General features: G+C 52.8%; 3 protein-coding genes and 1 non-coding gene across 4 annotated transcripts; 1 reads left to right on the top strand and 3 right to left on the bottom strand.

Annotated features, from left to right (window-relative positions):
• Positions 1 to 3,948: 3,948 nt before the first annotated feature.
• On the top strand, positions 3,949 to 6,256 carry J4E78_004209 (uncharacterized protein; the record flags this gene model as incomplete). Its single annotated transcript, XM_049364839.1, has 2 exons — positions 3,949 to 4,487; positions 4,546 to 6,256. The coding sequence occupies 2 exons, from the start codon at positions 3,949 to 3,951 to the stop codon at positions 6,254 to 6,256; spliced, it is 2,250 nt and encodes a 749-aa protein (XP_049223917.1).
• Positions 6,257 to 9,604: 3,348 nt separating this feature from the next.
• J4E78_004210 (uncharacterized protein) lies at positions 9,605 to 11,699 on the bottom strand (the record flags this gene model as incomplete). The annotated part of the gene is made up of 3 exons (XM_049364840.1): positions 9,605 to 10,277; positions 10,916 to 11,468; positions 11,513 to 11,699. The coding sequence occupies 3 exons, from the start codon at positions 11,697 to 11,699 to the stop codon at positions 9,605 to 9,607; spliced, it is 1,413 nt and encodes a 470-aa protein (XP_049223918.1).
• A 685-nt stretch (positions 11,700 to 12,384) lies between these two features.
• J4E78_004211 lies at positions 12,385 to 12,488 on the bottom strand. Its single transcript has one exon. It is a non-coding gene; the product is annotated as a tRNA-Glu (tRNA).
• A 330-nt stretch (positions 12,489 to 12,818) lies between these two features.
• On the bottom strand, positions 12,819 to 14,783 carry J4E78_004212 (uncharacterized protein; the record flags this gene model as incomplete). The annotated part of the gene is made up of 2 exons (XM_049364841.1): positions 12,819 to 14,450; positions 14,505 to 14,783. 2 exons carry the CDS (start codon positions 14,781 to 14,783, stop codon positions 12,819 to 12,821), a joined length of 1,911 nt encoding a protein of 636 aa, XP_049223919.1.
• Positions 14,784 to 18,978: the final 4,195 nt, after the last annotated feature.

Here is an 18,978-nt window from a genome sequence, read left to right on the forward strand (position 1 = left end):
CGCCGCAAAGAAACGTGTGAACTCGAGAACAATCACGACAATAGTCAAAGGGTTCATTGAGTGAAAGTCGACCGCCATAGCGAAGAAAGCGGCGTAGGAGCGAACATATAGGAGGATATACCAAAAAGATACGTCAAACAGTGGATACCGAGTGGTGCTATCCTGGACGAAGTGCAAGACAGTCGAGGCCTCCACAGTGACCCTCTCCGCGTACCTCAGACTAGGCGCAGAGGTGAGCGTGCTATTCCCGGGTTGTCGTCATCCGCTTGATCAACAGTGTTACCGCCCTTACGATCGCTCCTTTGGATTCAGCAGAGATGGACATGTGGATGGTGGGTTGAATAGCGGCGCTGTAATAGTCCGGTTCATGCGATGATGAACGAGAATCCATCCATTGCCACACCGTCTGCCCAAATTTGATCTCTTCCGCCAACTCTCGATGGCGTGGTTACATCGAGGGATGTGATGCTCGTCGCGAGGCTTGCAACACAGTGTCGCAGCGTCTTGTTGTCATGCCATCGAGTGCACCTCAAGCTTTGATCCTGGCTTTGATCTTTACCTCGTTGACATGGGTGTTGGGATCCAACTACGGCCTCAGGGATGGGGGCTGGTCTCCTCTGTCGAGCCGTTGGGTATCTTTTATCGGTCAGGCAGTCGACTCCCGACCGGCCTGAATTGTCCGGTTGACGAGCTTGCGGTTTCTGCCTGAGGCACAACTTTCGTCTGGCCATCCACGAATCCTTGGTGGCTGTCTTCCGGATGCAGGGGCTGATTGGTATAAGGGCGCGCAGCAGGTTCGTGTGCTTAGCTATTGCTTGAGATGTCGAATTTCTCTCTTAGTTTTGGTAGTTGGAGAGATAGCGCGATTCGAACGTCCGACCGAGAGAACGTGATCGGAAGCATCGAGGGGTTGGAGATGGTTGGTTGAGCTAAGCAGAATAACGGCACCGGCTGGGTCGAAGTTTGTCGACAATTGTTGCGTTTATATATCCAACTCATGGTTCTGTAGACAGCATTAAATAACCGCTGCTTTCATGGCTGATTCAAAACTCCCCTATGAGTTTACTGGATGAATGCTTTGTTTGACGAGGGCGTGCCTGGGATGGTCGTACAAGATGTGCAGCCGCTGAGGGACATGCATGAGCGTGCATGTACGCGACAGTGTTGAGAAAACGACGTGTAGATTGGATATGAAAGCCTCAGCGTCCAACCATATCTCGTTGTATGTTCGCTGAAGGGGTTGACTTTGTCATCTTCCAGGATTTGTCCCACCTCAACTACCTCTGCCGTACGATTTTGGGAATTTCGTACGACTTTTCGCGACATTCTCGGGCTATTCTTTGTTAATTCTTTTGCATGCGCTTCCATATCTTTATGTTCTCGGCCACTTTTACCATGCCAACACTGAGCCTCCCCGTCCTTGTCGTCTACGACAGCCGTGACACAATGTCGGACAATAGCGGGTGTGTCGATACCTCGAAGTAATACTTTTCCGGATGTAGGTAGCGACGAGGTCAGAAAGACATCGAAGACGTAGACGTAGAATTGCGATGTGTTCAAGCGTTCCGTCAAGCCGTTGAATAAGGCTACGAAGAGTATCGGCTGCAAACCGGCAGACAAGCGTCGCGTCGATACTGTGATCATCATGTCGCTACCATATCAGATGTTGCAGACGACTGTGTATCTGCGCCGTGGTTTCTTGTCTCATCCATGGTGCTATGCGATGCGCGTAAGGTAAGTTTCATGCTCCTAGCTTCTTGGTAAAACGACGCAATACTTGTGTCTGTGTTCCATCAAACACCACCAGTGGTCCAGGGTTTTGCCAACATTCGATCAAGACCGCTTGTCATACCGTGCATCAAGATGAGCGTGCCGATAGTTGAAAGATTCTAGTCAATGAAACCAGCAACAGTAACGCGGACGACGAACTGTGCAGCGCAACTGGCCAGGTCGTGCTGTCGCGGTTTGGTTGTTCAGTATGACCACCAAAGTGCGCTCTTGGTCTCGGGAGGATTGTTGCCATACTTGCTATAGCATCCTTGAGATCGGAATCAAAAATCGAGCCAAGAGTGCGCCTCGGCCCGCAATGAGCGCAATCCATCGTGCATAACCAGTGATGGCGCCATGCACGATTGAGGCGTGGTCGACTCGCTTGTCGGGCAAACGAGATCAACTTCAGCCCATGGAAGCTCGAACACAAATATTCCCATTCAGCGGCGCGACACTCCTCTCGCCTCAACACCGTGATAAACAGTCTGCAGTCTGCGTGAGAGTCTGACGGTGCATCGATTGTCATTGTGATCGTTCGCGACTTTCCAGAGTATGCCAAAGAGCTGGGAGTTTGAGTCTGCAGGATGCAAGGTGGAAAGAGGCTGCGCTATGGTTTGATGGATGACCTGCGAAAAGGACAGCCGTACGCGACGTTGACAAATCGCCTGGCAGTGAGTCCAGTGAGGTGAGTGCGCAAGACTGGAAGAGGCGGTGCTACAAGCGATAACGCGGGATACAAGAGTGATGTCTACACTGTACATGTCAGCCAAACTTCCGTTATATGTCCTTCGAGGCCTGATAACTTTTAACCTGCCTGTTGTTCGCGTAGAACCACCAGGTTCGAAAGTGGCTTCTTTGGGGTCTGACGTCATTGCCACCATGATCGCAGGCACCACGACGACAATCCTTCGTCTTACCTTTCGTGCTCATTCGCGCCTATGCTAACGCGTACGGGGAAGTCTGTGCCAGCGTGGGGACCTTATTTCGTAACTCGCCTACTGCCACGACATGCGGAACTACTCTCTTGCAGTGTTGGTAGATACCATCTGGACCGGCGATATAAGGCCTGTCTGCTATCCGGCGACCAGCGGACTAGCCAGGGGGGTTATTTCTCTAGAGGTCAAGAAGACTTCACGACGACACTCCGCGGCGCTGTTATCTGCGTCGCCGTTGGATCCTTAATCGCTAACGGCGATGATCTATACGGCCGTGCTTGTGGTATGCACTTCTACAGAAGAGAAAGTGGAGACACGGTGGTGAAGGGGGTGGATCCCAATATGCTGAACATGGCCGTGGTTCCTGAGCGGTGTTAGTGAGGTGGAAGCGTTTGTGGTACCGGCACAGGCGATAGGGCAGTGGAGCACAGGATTGCGACAAAATGCGGTCGTTCTAGTCATCTTCGGCATGGGTGCCATGTGGGTCTCGCGATGTCTGGAACGCTGGATCTTTGCTAACTCGATTCAGTGGCTATGGCATTTGGCCGCACTGGGTCACGCTGCCGAGTCATGCTTGTGGAGTAATCGGAAGTGCCTGCACAACCCCATGAGGGAAGGTGAGCCAGCTGCCGCACGCTTGAACCAATCACAACCGGACAGTGACCGGCTCAGTCTTTCTTTCGACTTCGTGCCTACCAGATCAAGCAGCCCTGCTCTGGTCAATCTTGTTCAGGGAGGATGGGAGTCTTTAGCCATATCTCGAGGGGTACTCTAGCACGGCCGAGATATGCTTGGTCGTATTCGGCGGCTGCTGTCCGTCTGTTAGCCGCATCAAGCGTACCTGGTACAGGCACCGATGAGGGGGTGCCATGACCAGGACCAGCATTCAGCTTGAAGTGGTTCCCGCTCGATGGGTATTCAGCCATCGATTGCGGTGGGGCAACGACGGACGGATTCGATGATTTGGAAGAGGACGTGCCTGTGGTGTCCGCTTGAAGAAATGGTCAAGGCAGCTCGCCGGTTAGGCCCACCAGAGAGGAGACGGCAGCCTCAATTACCGATGGACCGGAGACCGCGATAGCGCAGGCAAGATCGGAGTCCCCTGCATCATCATCGTAAAGTTGCAGTCGCATCTTCCACCGGCACAAGAGCGTCTCAATGCGTTCGCAGCGCTCTCGCGACGTGTGCGCCATGCTTCTTCTCCCTGCGCCCTGAAATCCGCCGCACCTACCCGTCCACGCCCATGTCGGCCTCCACACCCGCACCCACGAGTAGCAGCCATGCAAGTGCAAGCAGCTCGCGCCGCGTGCCGCTGGACAAGCGGAAGCGCACCGAGACGAGCTGCGACAAGTGCAAGTCGCGCAAGCAGAAGTGCCGCAAGGAGCCCGGCCAGGAGGCGTGTCGCTACTGCATCGTGCACAACATCGAGTGCCTGACGACGCAGCCGCGCAAGAAGCGCCTGTATGGCAGCGTCGAGGGCCTGGGCACCCGTCTGGCGCTGCTCGAGGCGCTGGTGAAGGGGCTGCTGCCGGAAGCCGACGTCTCGAGTACCGAGGCTCTGCGCCAGCTCGCGACGTCGCACGGCATCCCGCTGCCAGACGCGGCGGCCCACGACGCGCAGGGCGACCAGGACGACAGCGGCGAGGGTGAAGGCGACGACACCGTGTCGCTGCTGCCCGACCAGCAGGGCCAGGTGCAGTACATTGGGCCGGGCAGCTCGCTGTCGTTCCACATCAAACTGCGCACGCTCGTGGGACGCGGCGCCCTACGCGAGTTTGTACTGTCAGTAACGCCCCTGCATGAAGCCTATGGCGACATCGACTGACTGCTCCACCTCTAGGTTTGGCAAGAACGCAGCCCAGGCATCGTCGCCCACCGGCAGCGACGACCAGCGCAGCCTGCCAGGCCCGACCGCCGCCCCGACCGCCCACAACTCCGTCGCGGTCCACGGCCGCCACCTGAATCCCAGCGAGCGCCCGAACCTCGAGCTGCTGATACGCGCCTTCTTCGAACACATTCACCCGGACTTCCCCGTCCTGCATGAGCCCTCCTTCCGCGAGGCCTACGACGCGTGGCTGGCCAACCCCAGGAGTGCAGACCCGGCATGGCTGTGCACCTTTACGTGTGTGCTGCTGCTCGGTCGACGGGTGGCGCGCATTCCCTTTCCAGAAGACCAGGAGCGGCTGTGGTGGCAGAGGACCCAGACGCTCCTTCCTGTTGTCATCTTCACCTCGAGCATCACAGCCATACAGGCCCTGCTACTGGCTGCGATACACCTCCACAACACGAACCACCGGGACGCCTGCTGGAACCTGACGGGTGCCGCCGTCCGCATAGCGCACGCCATCGGACTGCACCAGGACAAGGTGAATGCCGGCCAGACACCGCTGGCCAGGGAGTCGCGCAAGATACTGTGGTGGACGCTGTACGCTTTCGAGACAATGCAGGTATCCTCCTACGACCGGCCGAGTGCCATTGAGAATCCTGGCGCAAAGACGAGCGCCCCTAACGAGAAGATTATCGGCGGCCCTCCAGAGTTCTTCGCATGCTCAACGCGCCTGTTCATACTGCTGGGCCTGACATGTCGCGCGCCCAAGACCGTCAAGTCCAACGCCAGCGACGAATCCTACGTTGGCCCCTTATCACCCGCCGCCGGCGTGCTCCGGGATCTAGTCCGATGGAAAGAGCAGTTGCCCCGGCATCTCCAATACGAAGCCATAGAAGCTTCGCCCATGCAACGAGCCCTGATGCTGATGCACTGTGTATACCACTATACCATCATTGTCTTGTGCCGCTCAGCCCTACTTGCCCGCGCTTCTACCCTGACCAAAACCGGCCAAGACTCCACAAACTCTGCTCTCACAGCCATGGCAGAAGCTTGCTCAGAGTCTGGCCGATCTCTGGCTAACATACTGCTAAGACTCGAATCTTTAGGCAAGTTCGATGCCGTCTACTCGTGTGACATTTGGTACACGCTTGCATCGAGCTCGGTATTGGTCCTTGATCTGGTATGTCTGAATAAGCTGGGTGGTACGGACATGTCCGAGTCCAGGATTCTGCTGTCTCAGCTAGCAGATCTGGCACAGCGACACAGGCGAAATCCATTTATGCCTGGTACCATTGAGAAATTTGCTTCCCTCGTCCCGGAGTTGCATTCCATGGCCGACTCCCTAGCTTCGCCCGTCAGATTTGCGGAACCGGAAATGGAGACCCATGACACCGGACCGCAAAGCTCGATCCCAGCGCAACAACTGTCACAGCCAGACGCAGTACCGCACATGTACCATCAGTCACCACCGGGCGTGGGCACATATATGTATGCGGATCCTATGCCAGGTCGTATATACCCAGACCAGGCCTACATGGCCCCCTCAATGCATCCTAATGCCCGGTTTGATAGAACGACGCAGATGCAGTTTATGGACTTTACCATCAACAACATCCATGAGTGGAATTGGGCGGATATTGGGACGATGATCGGTCCTGAGGGCGTTCCGAATATGCCTGGAAACCCTCATGTGCATGGGCCGCAACCGACGGGGCCGAATTAATCGCCGCCGACGAGGACGATGTAATCTTGAGAATATACCCCAAATGCGAGAGCGAGTTCAACTAAACATGATTGGATATCCTGACCAATGTGATGACTGGCTTCGAATGTTTACTCTTCCGTATCTCAACCAAGATTACAACCACAGGGTCTACCATGAGTTGAGAACGATAGAAGCTGCTTCTTGTTTCGTCCGCAACTACTCGCAAGTCTAACCTGGTCAGTCGAAGAGTGAGTTTAGGACTGGTAGGGCTGGAAGCACGTGGGCTTGGCAGGTCCGCACCAATCACATCTCTTGCTCGTACCCGCACTCGCACTCGTATCGCTCCGTACTCGGACTTTGACGTTGCCAAGAAGAAATGTAACAACGCGTACGAGACGGCGGAGCATACAGACGTACGCGTTGATGCAGGTACTAACAAGCAGAAAATGTATATTATGCTTGACGTACTTCATTGTACCGTCTCACAACAACGAAGACCAAGTCTTGACGCCGACCACTACGATCAAACTACGACCGAAATACAATACGAATTGTACGAGACATTGACGAAAACAACACCATCTTCTTTACAACTTCAACATGGGAGTATTCAATCTCCTTGACAAGCCCATCTTTAGCAGCCGCTTCAAGTTCCCTATCCACGTCGCTCAAGTCGTTCTCGTTATTCTCGCCATCGCCCTTACGCTTCCTCGTCTGTTCATTACCAATGTTCCGCGCACACGAGCAAGCACATATGCGTTGGGTATGGTATGTTGAAACTTCCTAATTTGGCTATACCTGTGTAACATTGAGTATCAATCTGGTTACTAATACTTGTACCCAGGGTGCCAAATCCCTCGTACTACTCATATACCTCATACTTTCGGAGCATAGTCCACGTTTCCAACGTTGGCACAGTTACAAAGCGCATGCCATAATCAGCTGTATTGAGGTTGTGTTCTGGAGTGTCGTTGCGGGGTTGATGTTTCAAACCAATCTCAGCTATTGCAAAGGGCCAACATGCGGTCTGAGTTGGGTCGTAGTCATCATCGCCATCGTCATCGTGTGAGTTGGGTAGCTCCTCTCATTGACTCGTAGACTAACAAATGACAGCAATTCTGAGATTGTCGTCGCAGGAATCTGCATCAAAGAATTCCGCGAGTGGAAAAGTGCAGGAAAGCCAAAGTCAACGAGGCAGCAGCACACTCGTCGCCCCGCATTCGACGAGGAGGAGGTGGTTCAAAGCAGAGTTGAGCGCCCGAAAGAAGTGCCAGTCCAAGCCGCCGAACAAGCGTATTTCCAGTCTGAGCGACGACACTCACAGCGCAGTCACTCTAGGCATCACGGCGAGTCACTATGGGAGACTCAGCGTACTCCACGATCCCCCCGAAAGGAGCGTCAACACCGCTCTCATCGTTCCGAAGATCGTACGCGTGAGCGGGAAGAGCGTTCCATGCATGAAATGGAGGAGCCACGTTATGCTGAACATCAGCAATATACGCCGAGTGAGCCGCGGTACTAGTCAGATTACGCCTTCAAAGGATGGACTACATGCAAAAGTTATGAGCATATTCTCTTTCATCTTCTATCGAATTGGTTGTAGACATCAATGCGGACTGGTGTAAAGGAGTAGAGGGATTTGTAATGAGGCATTTCGTTCCGCGCGCTTCTACTTTAGTTACAACAGGGTCGCGAATATGTACTTGTCGAACAAAATATCGCGGTGACTTATTCGGTAAAAAGAAGAGGATCAGATTCGCAATCGAACTCTGAACAAACAAAAAAGGCCGAACACTCCACTAGCATTGTGACAAAGTGTCACCGGGGACTACGAGTAGACCAAGCCGCAAAGTGCGGTCCGCTAATGTGTGTTCGACGGGGGATATACCACTATGATCAATATATACAGTAGCTGAGTTCGACTGTAAGACACGCTTCGCATACCAGCTCAGTGCAAGTGAAAAATGCGTTCTCCCCCGCTTTTTATTCAGATGTCACAGCCTTTTTAGAGGCGTTGTAGGGTATGAACAGCGTGTAAACTAGTGTACACGCGTAGAAAGGTCCGCAACAAGACTATCGTATACACATTTTGATGTCGGTCATTCTTGGATGCAAATACTAGAGTAGAGATGCCTAGGATGACGCGATACAAGATGCATGAGATATCCATGGGAGCTCTTAGTGACATGTCACTCCGGGCGAGTCTTCTCAATCTCAAGTAGGGTATATAACGAATACATGGACTCCGCTGCTGTCAACCTACTACACAGAATAGATACATCTTCGTCAAACCTCCTCACGGTCGAAAAATTCAACAAGTAAATCAACACGGTCGCACTTCTCGCTGCGTGATAAGGCACCATCTATTCACCCAAAGTATCATGTAGTCGCCCTATCGTAGTCTTTCTCACCACACTCGTCCATTCTATACGCTCCAAATCTGAATATGCAGCATGTACGATATCTACTCCCGTTCTACTTCATAGCCAGTCTACATGACCAAACACAAACTCAGCAATAGTGATTCAACAAGCTTTGCCCGATCCGATGTTCCTGGCGTTCTCCTGGGCTCGTTGACAAGTGTGGCTGCATCGGTGTCTACGTCTGCTTCTTGCGACGTGCGCACAGCCTGGCTAGATGCTGAGGGTCGTGCTTTTTAAAAGTTAGTTGTGTAGTGGTTGTATCATGGGGAGAGCACAGGCCCTCATACCAGAGTTTGGAATTGAAAGAGGCGGTGTCATAGCGAGACGGCAGTGGATCTGGTCTAAGCAGGCAGAACGGAAATGTTGCAACTGATGTCTGACACCTTGAACACGATAGTGATAAATGTAAATTTTCTCGGCGACGAAAGTCGCGATGTTTGAGGATGTTCGGCCTTCTGATCCGGTTGGGAATGCGAAATACGAGCCGGAATGACCGTGGCCAAGCAAGAGGCGCACGCTCAGCGCGTGGCTCGGGAGGAGTCAGTTGTCAGCAGGTCGAGACATAACTTGACTAACAATTCGAAACGTAGCGAATGATTTCATTTCCATGTTGCTTTGTAAACGAATCGCTGGCTCTTATCATTCCACGTGTACTGCTTTCGCTCTCATTTACCGTACAAACTGCGCTCTCCTACAATGCGCGACGATGGCCTGAACTGAATGCATGTGACGCTGTTCGATACAAGCGTCAACTCTGGCTTAGTGGACTTCCCGCGTTATTGCGGTGTCTGCATCCAGTCCACCGCAGTCGAATGACCTGGAGCGCGCCAAGGATACTCACACTGTTCAGTCGTGGCAGGCAGTTGGCCGAAAGCGACTGAATGCGCGTTGTCATGTACCGGTGATTGAATACATCTGCTCATGCTCTTACCTTCACATCTCCTCAATCTTCCAGCAGATCCAGCCAAAGAACTTTCTGCTCTTTGAAAGACTCATCCTCGATAACACCGCGGAACGCGACCTCGGCCTCCAGCAGGTCTGCTTCAACGTTTCTCTCTCCCATCTCTTCGTCGTCACTATCACAGCTATCGTTGCGCTTCTCTAATGCGTCAAGCATAGCCTCGCCCTTGGTCTCAAGCTCTTCAATGCGCTCATTAGCCAACGCTAGTGCTTCTCTCAGCGAAGACTCGGTGTCTGCGGCGGCTTGTGTAGTGGCTGAGGTGCCCTGAGATGTGTACCTATGCAGCGTGGCCTTCAAGCTCAGATTGCGCTGCTGCACCTTGTCTTTGGCACGGTCGCTCTTCTTAAGACGGGTGATAGTACGCATGGCATCGTTAAGCTGATCGACAAGCTTGTCGTGCGCGGAGACGAGTATTTGAAAGCGCGAGTAGAGTTGCCCGCCAGCTGTCCTATCCTCTTCATGGCGGAATCGTAGATTGGCGTTTTCCTGCTCGATCTCGGAGATAACGCAAGTTTGGTGCTCAAGGTCCTGATGGGCGGCCTTGAGGTCCTGTTCTTGCTCCAAAGCGAGCGAGCGCCAGTTGTCTCGGTCACGACGGAGGCGAGCTGTAAGTGATTGCGCCCAGGACAGTTCACTTAATAGACCTTGCTTCGATCTTGAGGTTGTATGTGGGGACTTTGGAGATGGGAGGGAGTGTTGGTAGCTGGTGGTGAAGCTTCCCTCACTGGGTAGGCGAAATTCGAGTGTCAGTGGGCTCGTGGGCGCGGAGGCATGTCGCGTGAACGATCTGAAGAGTCGCGACTTTGGGTTTGCGGTGACGATATGCGCTTCAGATACAGCGGCTGGCATTTTTGGCGTTGTAGCTGCTGGTGTTCGGGTACCAAGGGGATGTGACGAGGGTTGCATATAATGGTGGTACTACAAAGAAAGTGAGACAAAGAAATGGTCTCAGGTGTAGACGTTAATATGTACAGCCAGCAAACGGGTGTGCTGTTTGAATGTGGGGTTCAACCCTGGGTGACTGTCGCTGCAGGTCGCGTGTCGTACGACGCGTGTCCACGTGCGAGCGCGACCGGATTGCCTGCTGCTTCCGCATTCGCCTCGGACATGTACAGTACGAAGCTACGGATGCGCAAATGAAATGGAAAGATCACCCGAGGAACGTATGAAGACGTGGTGGAAATATGATGGAATTCAAATTACACGAATCATAGAAGACACGATGACGAGGATGCTGTTACTTACCAAGCGCTCTGATGCGACAAATACAAGAGAGTGTATGCAACATCTCACAGAGCTACGGCTGCCGCGAGAATACCCACAGCACCCACCATGGCCATCGCAGTCGGGATAGATCCAGCAGGTGCCAAGCCAGTACTCGGCGTTGAAGCGGCACCAGATTGAGACCTCGAAGGCGATGTCGCTCCTGTTCCTGATGCTGAGCCAGTAGGTGATGGCCCTCCAGTCGCTGAGGCTGATCCTGGAGAAGACGCACCAGTTGCGGTGACTAATGCAACCACCTGGTACGCCTCCATCTCCTGTATCTCGCTCTGCGACAAAACGCTCGTGGACGCGACCTGGTCGGCCTGGTCCGGGACGTATCCGCTCTGGGTGACGTCGCAGGTCAAGTCTGCCGTGGACATTGCGCCCTGCCAGCTGCAGGCCATATCCATTGTCCACGCGCCTGGAGTCGGGTCCGTGAGGTGCATCTCGTACGTCTCAGGGCCTTGTAGGATGGTATACGGCTCGCAGAAGGAGTAGTCCTCGTTGGAATCATCGTCCTGGCGGCGCACGCGAGGCGCGGGTGTAGGTGAGGGAGTCTCGGAGGAGTCGTCTGTGATCGGTACTGGCAGTGTTAGTGCGATCTCTCGCAACAGGTGCGTGACATACGGAGATCAGACGGCACGACTGACACGCCGACTCCATCTGAGGGACAGCTGTTCTCATAGGTTGTTGCGCTCGTATCGGAACCAAGCACGGTGAGGGTACTGTCGAATTGGAAGAAGTTGAGGATCGTCGCGGACTCTTGCGCAATGGCAGCGCCAGCGAGGAGCGGGATGTAGCTGGAGGGACGCATGTTGGATGACTGGCGACGGCTGATGGAGCTGCACCGCTGTCACGGCGGACCAGGCTTGAAGTTATACATTTCCTACCTGTCGAAATCAATACTTCGTAGTGTTACCGACGCGCCACCACGCCTTGCAATGTTAGGCGACGAATCGCGGGCGCGGTGTGCCTGGCGTTGGTGATGATGCATCAGCAAATACGAGAGGCGGCGAGACGCGCTGCCTGAATTTGTTGCTTCCCAAGCTCAGGGGCGCGCGTGGCTGAACTGTGATCGACTCATACTGACAAAGATGTTACGGTAGCATGGTGGCACTCTATCCGAAGAAAGACCAGACCCAGCCCTGGAGGTGTCTACATCGCTCTAGAATGGTGTTTACTTCTTTCCCAGCCAATATAGAATCTAGCGTAATCAATTGGTTTCTTTTCGGCATGAGGCGGTGGGAACAAGGGGAGTGTGGTGATGAAGGGTGCCCAGGTGCGAGGTTGGGGTCGTGACACGCATTAACCCGACTTCAACGCACCGCACTCATGTCACAACAGAGAAGATAGTGTGAGGGCTATGTAGCAGCTGAAATCTGGGCGTGCACGTGTGCAGTCATGTCGCAACATGTGTGGAAAAAGAAGCCCACGCCCGTGAGGGGTGTCTGCATCGTTGGGCAAAAAGAAAGATATTTTGCAAATGGCAAAAAGAGACATTCCGACACCGGGAATCGAACCCGGGCCTTGCCGGCACTGCGCTGCAACAGCGAGCTTACTCTGCAATGAGAGCGGCAAATCCTAGCCACTAGACCATATCGGAAATTGATGGAATGAGAAGACAATTAGACATATATCAATTTAGCAAAACTTCTCCGACGAAAATTGAGGGGGTTGAAGTTTGCCGGACACGAAAACTTTGCAGACAGCAGGGTGGTTCTCAACACGGGCTAGACAGCAAGTTATCCATCGTTGAGTCATCATCGTATGGGCTAGAGAAAAACTGGTCATCATTCATTACGTCGTTATCAAACAGCAGCGCAGTGGACAGCCCAGAAACGCCCGAGTAGGCTGAAGGTCAACAGCGTCGACGACAATCCCATAGCAACCCGAACCCGCATATTGTCAATTTGGACACGAAAGAAACATCCCATCATCCCATCACCGGCGTATCCGCTCTCTCCGGCAATGAATGCGCGATCGGCGCCAGTCCTAGCAGCTTCATGCCATTCTCCAGCACGACTGCAGTCGCCTCATAGAGCGCAGCCAGACCGGAGGTGACCTTCGCATCCTGATCGCCATCAGCCTCCTCCGGAAGACATTCAGCAAGCTGCTCAGTCACACTGGCGAGATACGTAACAACACCAGCCGGCTCGAGCGAATGGTAGGTCGCATTCACGACCTCCGGGTACTGAGCCAAAATGCGCAGAAGATTGGCCGGGTCTTCTTCAGCTAACACTTCGTAATCTTCATCCGAGAGTTCAGCTGCGGCATCAGCGCCTTTGAGCAATCGGCGGAGCTTAGCCAGCCAGTACTGCAGATCCGGGCCCGACCCAAGCTTGAAGGAAGCCATCGCGCTGGTATCGAAGGCATGTGTTGTGGTCAGGCGAGTCGACAGCTCTTGCACGAGCAGTGACGATGTCGCGAGTCCTTCCCTGACATCATCCAACCCACTTACCACTTCGAGCTTCTCAGCATCGGCTTCCGACAACGCAGTCATCGCTTCCTCACATGCGTCCAATATACCCTGCGGCTTGTACCCTCTACCAAGCGTCGTCGCCATTCTCGATACCTCACTAAACTTGACATGCTGGAGCTTATTGGCGAGCTCCTTCATGTCCATCGCCTCCAACACCTTGATGAGCTGAGTGAAGTGGACGCTATTGTCGCTGGCAACCACATACACCATCTTGTCGAACGAGTACTTCCTCGAACGCTCCAACACCGCGGCGAGGTCTCGGAGGAGGTATGTGCTGCTACCGGAGCGGTCGCGAATAATGGCCGTACCAGCTTTCGCACCAATGTTCTGCATGTGGACGATCTGAGATCCTCCACTCTCCTCCGAGACACCCTTCTCCTTCAGCATCTGTTCCACTTCCACCATAGTCTCAGGCTTGATCTGCGACTCGCCGGAGTACTCATCGAAGCGCACACCAAGTCGCTCGTAGAACTTCGTGTAGTTTTCGATATTGACATCTCGCACGCGCTTCCAAAAGGCGACTAGTTCTTCGTCACCCTCTTCCAGCTTCTTGAAAGCTTCGTTGCGTTCTGCGAAGATGCCTTGGCTTTCGATCTCGGCCTGCGCCTCGCCATTGTCTTCACCTTCCTTCGCTACTTCATCCCGCGCTGCCTTGCTCGCCGCCTGTTCCGGCTTGAAGTCTTCCTCAATCTTGTGGTAGACCTCCAGCAGGTGTCCGACCGGATCCGCCGCATACGCTTCTTCCGAGCCATACCTCGACCAGCCAACGTACAACAACGCGATCGGCTTGCCCCAGTCGCCGAGATAGTTGATACGCGTCACTTCCCATCCCATCGCCTCGTATAGTCGGCCGATGCATGCGCCGATGGTTGTGCTTCGCAAGTGCTTTCCTTGGAACTCGCTGGTGATGTTCGGAGAGGAGAGTTCGACGACGAGCCTTTTCGACTCATTGGATGTAGCAGAGCCATAGTTACCCCTTGAGGTGTAAGGGAATAGAAGACGCGGTACAGAACTAGGCTTCAATTGGACGCGGAAATGCACACCATCCACAAAGGGAAAGAGGAAGAGTGGGTCGTCTTTCGGGAACTAAGCTGTCTTAGACGAAGGTCTACATATCCGTGAGCGTCGAGGTGGACGTACCTTTCCCAAAATCTCGAACGCTATTTCGTCGGCTTTGGAGCCTGGCCGAAGCTTCGGAAGAACAACAGCCAAATCTCCGTTAAAGATGTTATTTGGCCATTGTATTGACTTGTAGGCAGCGTCGATGCTGCAATCCAACGCACTCGCTAAGACTTTTGCTAAGTGTACACGACAGAGATCCAGTGGGTTAGCGAGCACATCTGCTAATGCCACACTTGGCAAAGGGCTGGTCAGACTTAGCGCGACTAGGCACCCTTCGAGTGTTTCCGTCTCAAGCATTTGGATCGCTGTTTGTTGGGTTGTAGGTGTGTTGGCGCCGACACTTTGGCAAGATCAGAGCTATCCACAAGGCTGTACTGACTCTAAGGCTGAGCAAGGGCGACACCAGGTCATTTGACACCTGCAAGTGCGAGTGTGAACAAGACGCCCATCCTATCGCACGAACTTCCTTAAGTGCTCACCCATTCATATTTCAGCCTCATCCAAGAGTATGCCACGTTGGTCAGGCAGTAAGTAGTCGTGGTCATCTGCAATTGGCTGTGCTCCTCTACAGCCGCGGCAAGAACTTTCGAAGAGGGCGCAAATTGCCACAATACCACCAACACGCAGAGTCATTCGCTCATTGCATATCTTTGATCAAGACGACTGCCAGCACGTTGACCACGTGCTTGCAGACTTGCAGCTTCACTTTGCGAATCGCTGCGCCTCCATAATCATCATCATCACGTAAAAACTCAATTCTTGAAAGGATGTACTGTGATCGGTAAGAGCACATCTTGAATATGATTGGATTGGAAAAGACAGGGGGGAAATGGTGATCCACGATACCAAAAGCTACGATGACCGAAGAACCATGTATGTGGTGGTCTAGCGATCTCGATGTGTCTCGCATGACCTAATCATACTCAAGAATCCTTGGCAAGATCTGTGTGCGTGTATCTGCGCCGTAAAACCCTTTCACCGTTCTCATTGAGAACAGTGAGACCCCTATCGCCGCGACATGCCGCTCGGGCCCTCCTTGAAATTGTGTCCAACCAAGGCTGTCGGCGGTGCCAGCCTCCGTTCAGGACCAGTAAAATTTGCAGAGACAACATCCCGATCGCAGTCGTGACCAAGAAAGAAAGAGAGTTTCGTTTGTAGGAGAGAACAGGCCCAGGTATGGCGAAAATGCTCGCCACGATGACGATCGGGGATACAATTAATACCGTGAACTCGTTGATGTGACTAACCTGTCGGGTCAGACCAAACTCCAAACGTCGCGCAAGCTTTTCGCAACGCTCTTCAATCCTTTGTAGCTTTGCCTGCAAAAATTTCATCTTGTCAAAAGTTTGATCGAGTAACTCCAGTAGTTCCTCGATGTGCGTTCTGGTGTGAACAGAGGAGTGTTGGTGGCGATCTCGGAAATACTCGATGTCTTTTCCGGGACGTGCAAAACGTAGCCAGCTTTCTGTCGCTTCTGAGAAGCTGGAAATCAAATGCTGTACTAATAACAGCATTTCTTCGTTCCAATCCAGTAGGGAAGGGTTGCTGTTGCCGCCCGCACGGGAGAATTGTCGGCCTAATGCTCGTCGTCTGTAAGATGCTTCTACAACGCGCACCAGATCCCTCGCCTCTTGGAACATATTCTCAGCCCTAATCTGATATATATGCAGGAAGTATTCTCGCGGGTCCCAGATAGTCTTATCTGCGTCAAGATGTCCCATGGAAATCTCATCAGATCGCCGCTCCGGCAACCGAAAATCGTCACCACGATCTGAATCGAAAATCTTCGTTTCGAGAGCGTATGCAGTCCAGCGGGAATTGTCAGTCCCACAAATAGTGAGGGAGAAGTGGGCTAGGTGCATACCCATAACACCCTCCTCAGCGTTCTCGGCCAGGAAAGATAGATCCTTCCAATCGGAATAAGTAGCTTTTCTTTTGACTCTGCTCAAGCCTTCTGCCGGAGTCTCCCTTAATGCAAAGCACGGAAGATGGACTCCAAGGTGGAAGACTGGATAGCCACGAACTGGAATGTTGACTTCCAATGATATTTGTCGATCGATGAATTGCCAAAGCAGTCCCAACAACGAGCTCTTCTGATATTGGCGTGCAGTATCGGTCAATGCCAGTATGTAGCAGGGATCAGGGTCAGTAATGTAAAGTAATCTGCGATCAGCGTCTTCGAAGTAGTCATGGTCGAAGCGCTTTTCACGCAAATGCGCATAAAGGGCTCCTGGGGTCAAGCTTTCCTTGTAAAGCCTTGGTAAGGGAGTAGTCGATGTATGTTTGGGAGAAGCTCTAGCTGGTTGGTTTGTTCTGATTTCCATCTCTCGGCCTGCATCTGGTATGACACCAAGCCCCTGTCCTGTCGGGTTGATGGTGACACAGTCTGACGTAGGCAAGACAATACCCGAGCCGCATGGTGCTGTATTGTCGGAAAGCTCCGACACAGGCGGTTTTGAACGATCATCGAGCCATGCTGTGCCCTTGTTCGACGTGAGCATACGATGTCGGCTGACTTTACGGCAAAACTGGGAAACGACCTCAACGGGGAAAAATGTCTTGTCATGTTCGTACTGCTGGGAAAAAAGCCGGACTCCGTGGTTGACAGGGTCATGCTCGTTCAAAGAGTCGACAAAGGGACGGTCATCTTTTGGCTTCCGGGATTCAAAGAACTTCCGTGGCCATTGCCTGTATACACGTCCTTGAGGCGATGGCGAAAACATCTACAGCGTTCAGGATCTTCAATCTCTAATGGCAACTCATTAGATACGTCAAAATCAGGCTAATGATGGTAATATATGGCGACCTTCCTATCAAAATGAATGGAAGAGACTTACAATCCGAAGATCCAAGGTGCAAGGACCCCGATGATGGGACACCTTTCTGTGATCCGACACAAAGCGGCGTTGGCTGGAATGAAGTCGATTGGCTTGTAGAGGGAAGAGCATGATGCAGCCAGATGGCCTCTTTGTGGAAAGGTTCTGGAAGCTCGAAGCGTCTGGAGTGTCACGCCAGTACGACTCTACGATTATACAGATGCGAATGCACTAGAGGGGCATTGCGTCTAGTTATTTGTGATCCAAGGTGGCGATTCCTTCAGCCGCAGCATGCATGATAGTATGCGTCGACTTTGGGTGTACCAACGAGAAGTCCGGACAGATATCACGACCTCATGTCGTAACTCGAAACCGAAGTGCACTAGTCGTGACACGTATTCAGGCGTTTTAGCCAAATAAACAGGGCGTTTCACAAGGCTTCGTCTGCCTTCTTCAACGCCCTTGGTTATCACCAATGGAGGACACATCAAAGCACTAGGAGATGTCTATTGGCGATTGATAAGGTACGAGATACGGATATCCGCGCTCCGGGTCAGTAGTGGTAGGGCTATTACATGCTGTGCGCCACAGACGTTGCGCAGAGTTTCTCGTTTATTACGACGTTGGGCAGCAGTGATTCCATCCCGTCTTACCGCATGAAGGACCTTGCAAAACATAGTGATCCAATGGAAAGCATGTTGCCAAGACATCTCCCCGACTTCCATCATGTAGCTGCTCAGATGACCAGATGCTCGTTGTTGATGTTGTTTGGCGTCGTTAGCTTCGTTGCGACCGGTCATGAGACCGAAGACTTGATGGAGATTGGATAAATGATCTGGGCGGTTGGTGGAACAGACATCAACGCCGTGACGCAAGAGGTTGCAGCGTAGGATAATCAGGGCTTGTCTTCCTGGCCTGTAACCATACTCGCGACATATTATGCCCACCAATATGGTCCATGCGATTGCCGCCGGTGCTGAACGACACAGCTGCACCCCAGAGTCCGGGATAGGTGATGGGGTAATTGGTGGGTGGAATCCGATAGCAGCATTTGAAGGTAAGGACCGTAAGGTAGCAAGCGTCCCTGATGCCAAGTAATAATGGCGATTGCAGACGATACCCAGTCATCTTTGATTGTATGCCCCATGGTCTTGATCGCGCGTTCGAGTGTCTGGCCGCGGCCAGAATCGTTGTATTCGTCTCGTTGGTAGGAACTGTGAAACGAATGAGCAAAGAGGTAAATGGGGCTTAATTGGAAGAGGGAATAACAAGTGTACGACTAGAATAGTCTTGCTCGAGGTACATACATTCATCTTCGTAGTAGTAGATCCAGATCTATTGGTGAAGTGAGGTCCGGAGCTGCTGCTTGAACGTGCTCGGCTGGTGTGGCAACCGTATATGGTCGTTGTTACCACTTCCTTTGACGCCGTCGGCCTGCAAGAGCATGACGCGAGAGCCGAGGCTTTCGATGATGCGGATATTGTGCTTGTGTCTCTGGAGCATGGTATGCTTCCGTCTCAGATCGATCCTCAAGGGTGTTGCTGATGTCGCCCTGCAACGGTTGCATCGCCCGCACCTGTACTCGGGTCGTAGTGCAGTATGCACATCTGCCATAGCCGCATCCTGGGCAGCCTGCGCTAGATATGGGAATATTAGAAGTAGCGCAGTAGCACTGT

This window comes from Alternaria triticimaculans, assembly GCF_023758025.1.
Source record: "Alternaria triticimaculans strain BMP 0046 chromosome Unknown scaffold_4, whole genome shotgun sequence".
Lineage (NCBI taxonomy): Eukaryota > Fungi > Ascomycota > Dothideomycetes > Pleosporales > Pleosporaceae > Alternaria > Alternaria triticimaculans.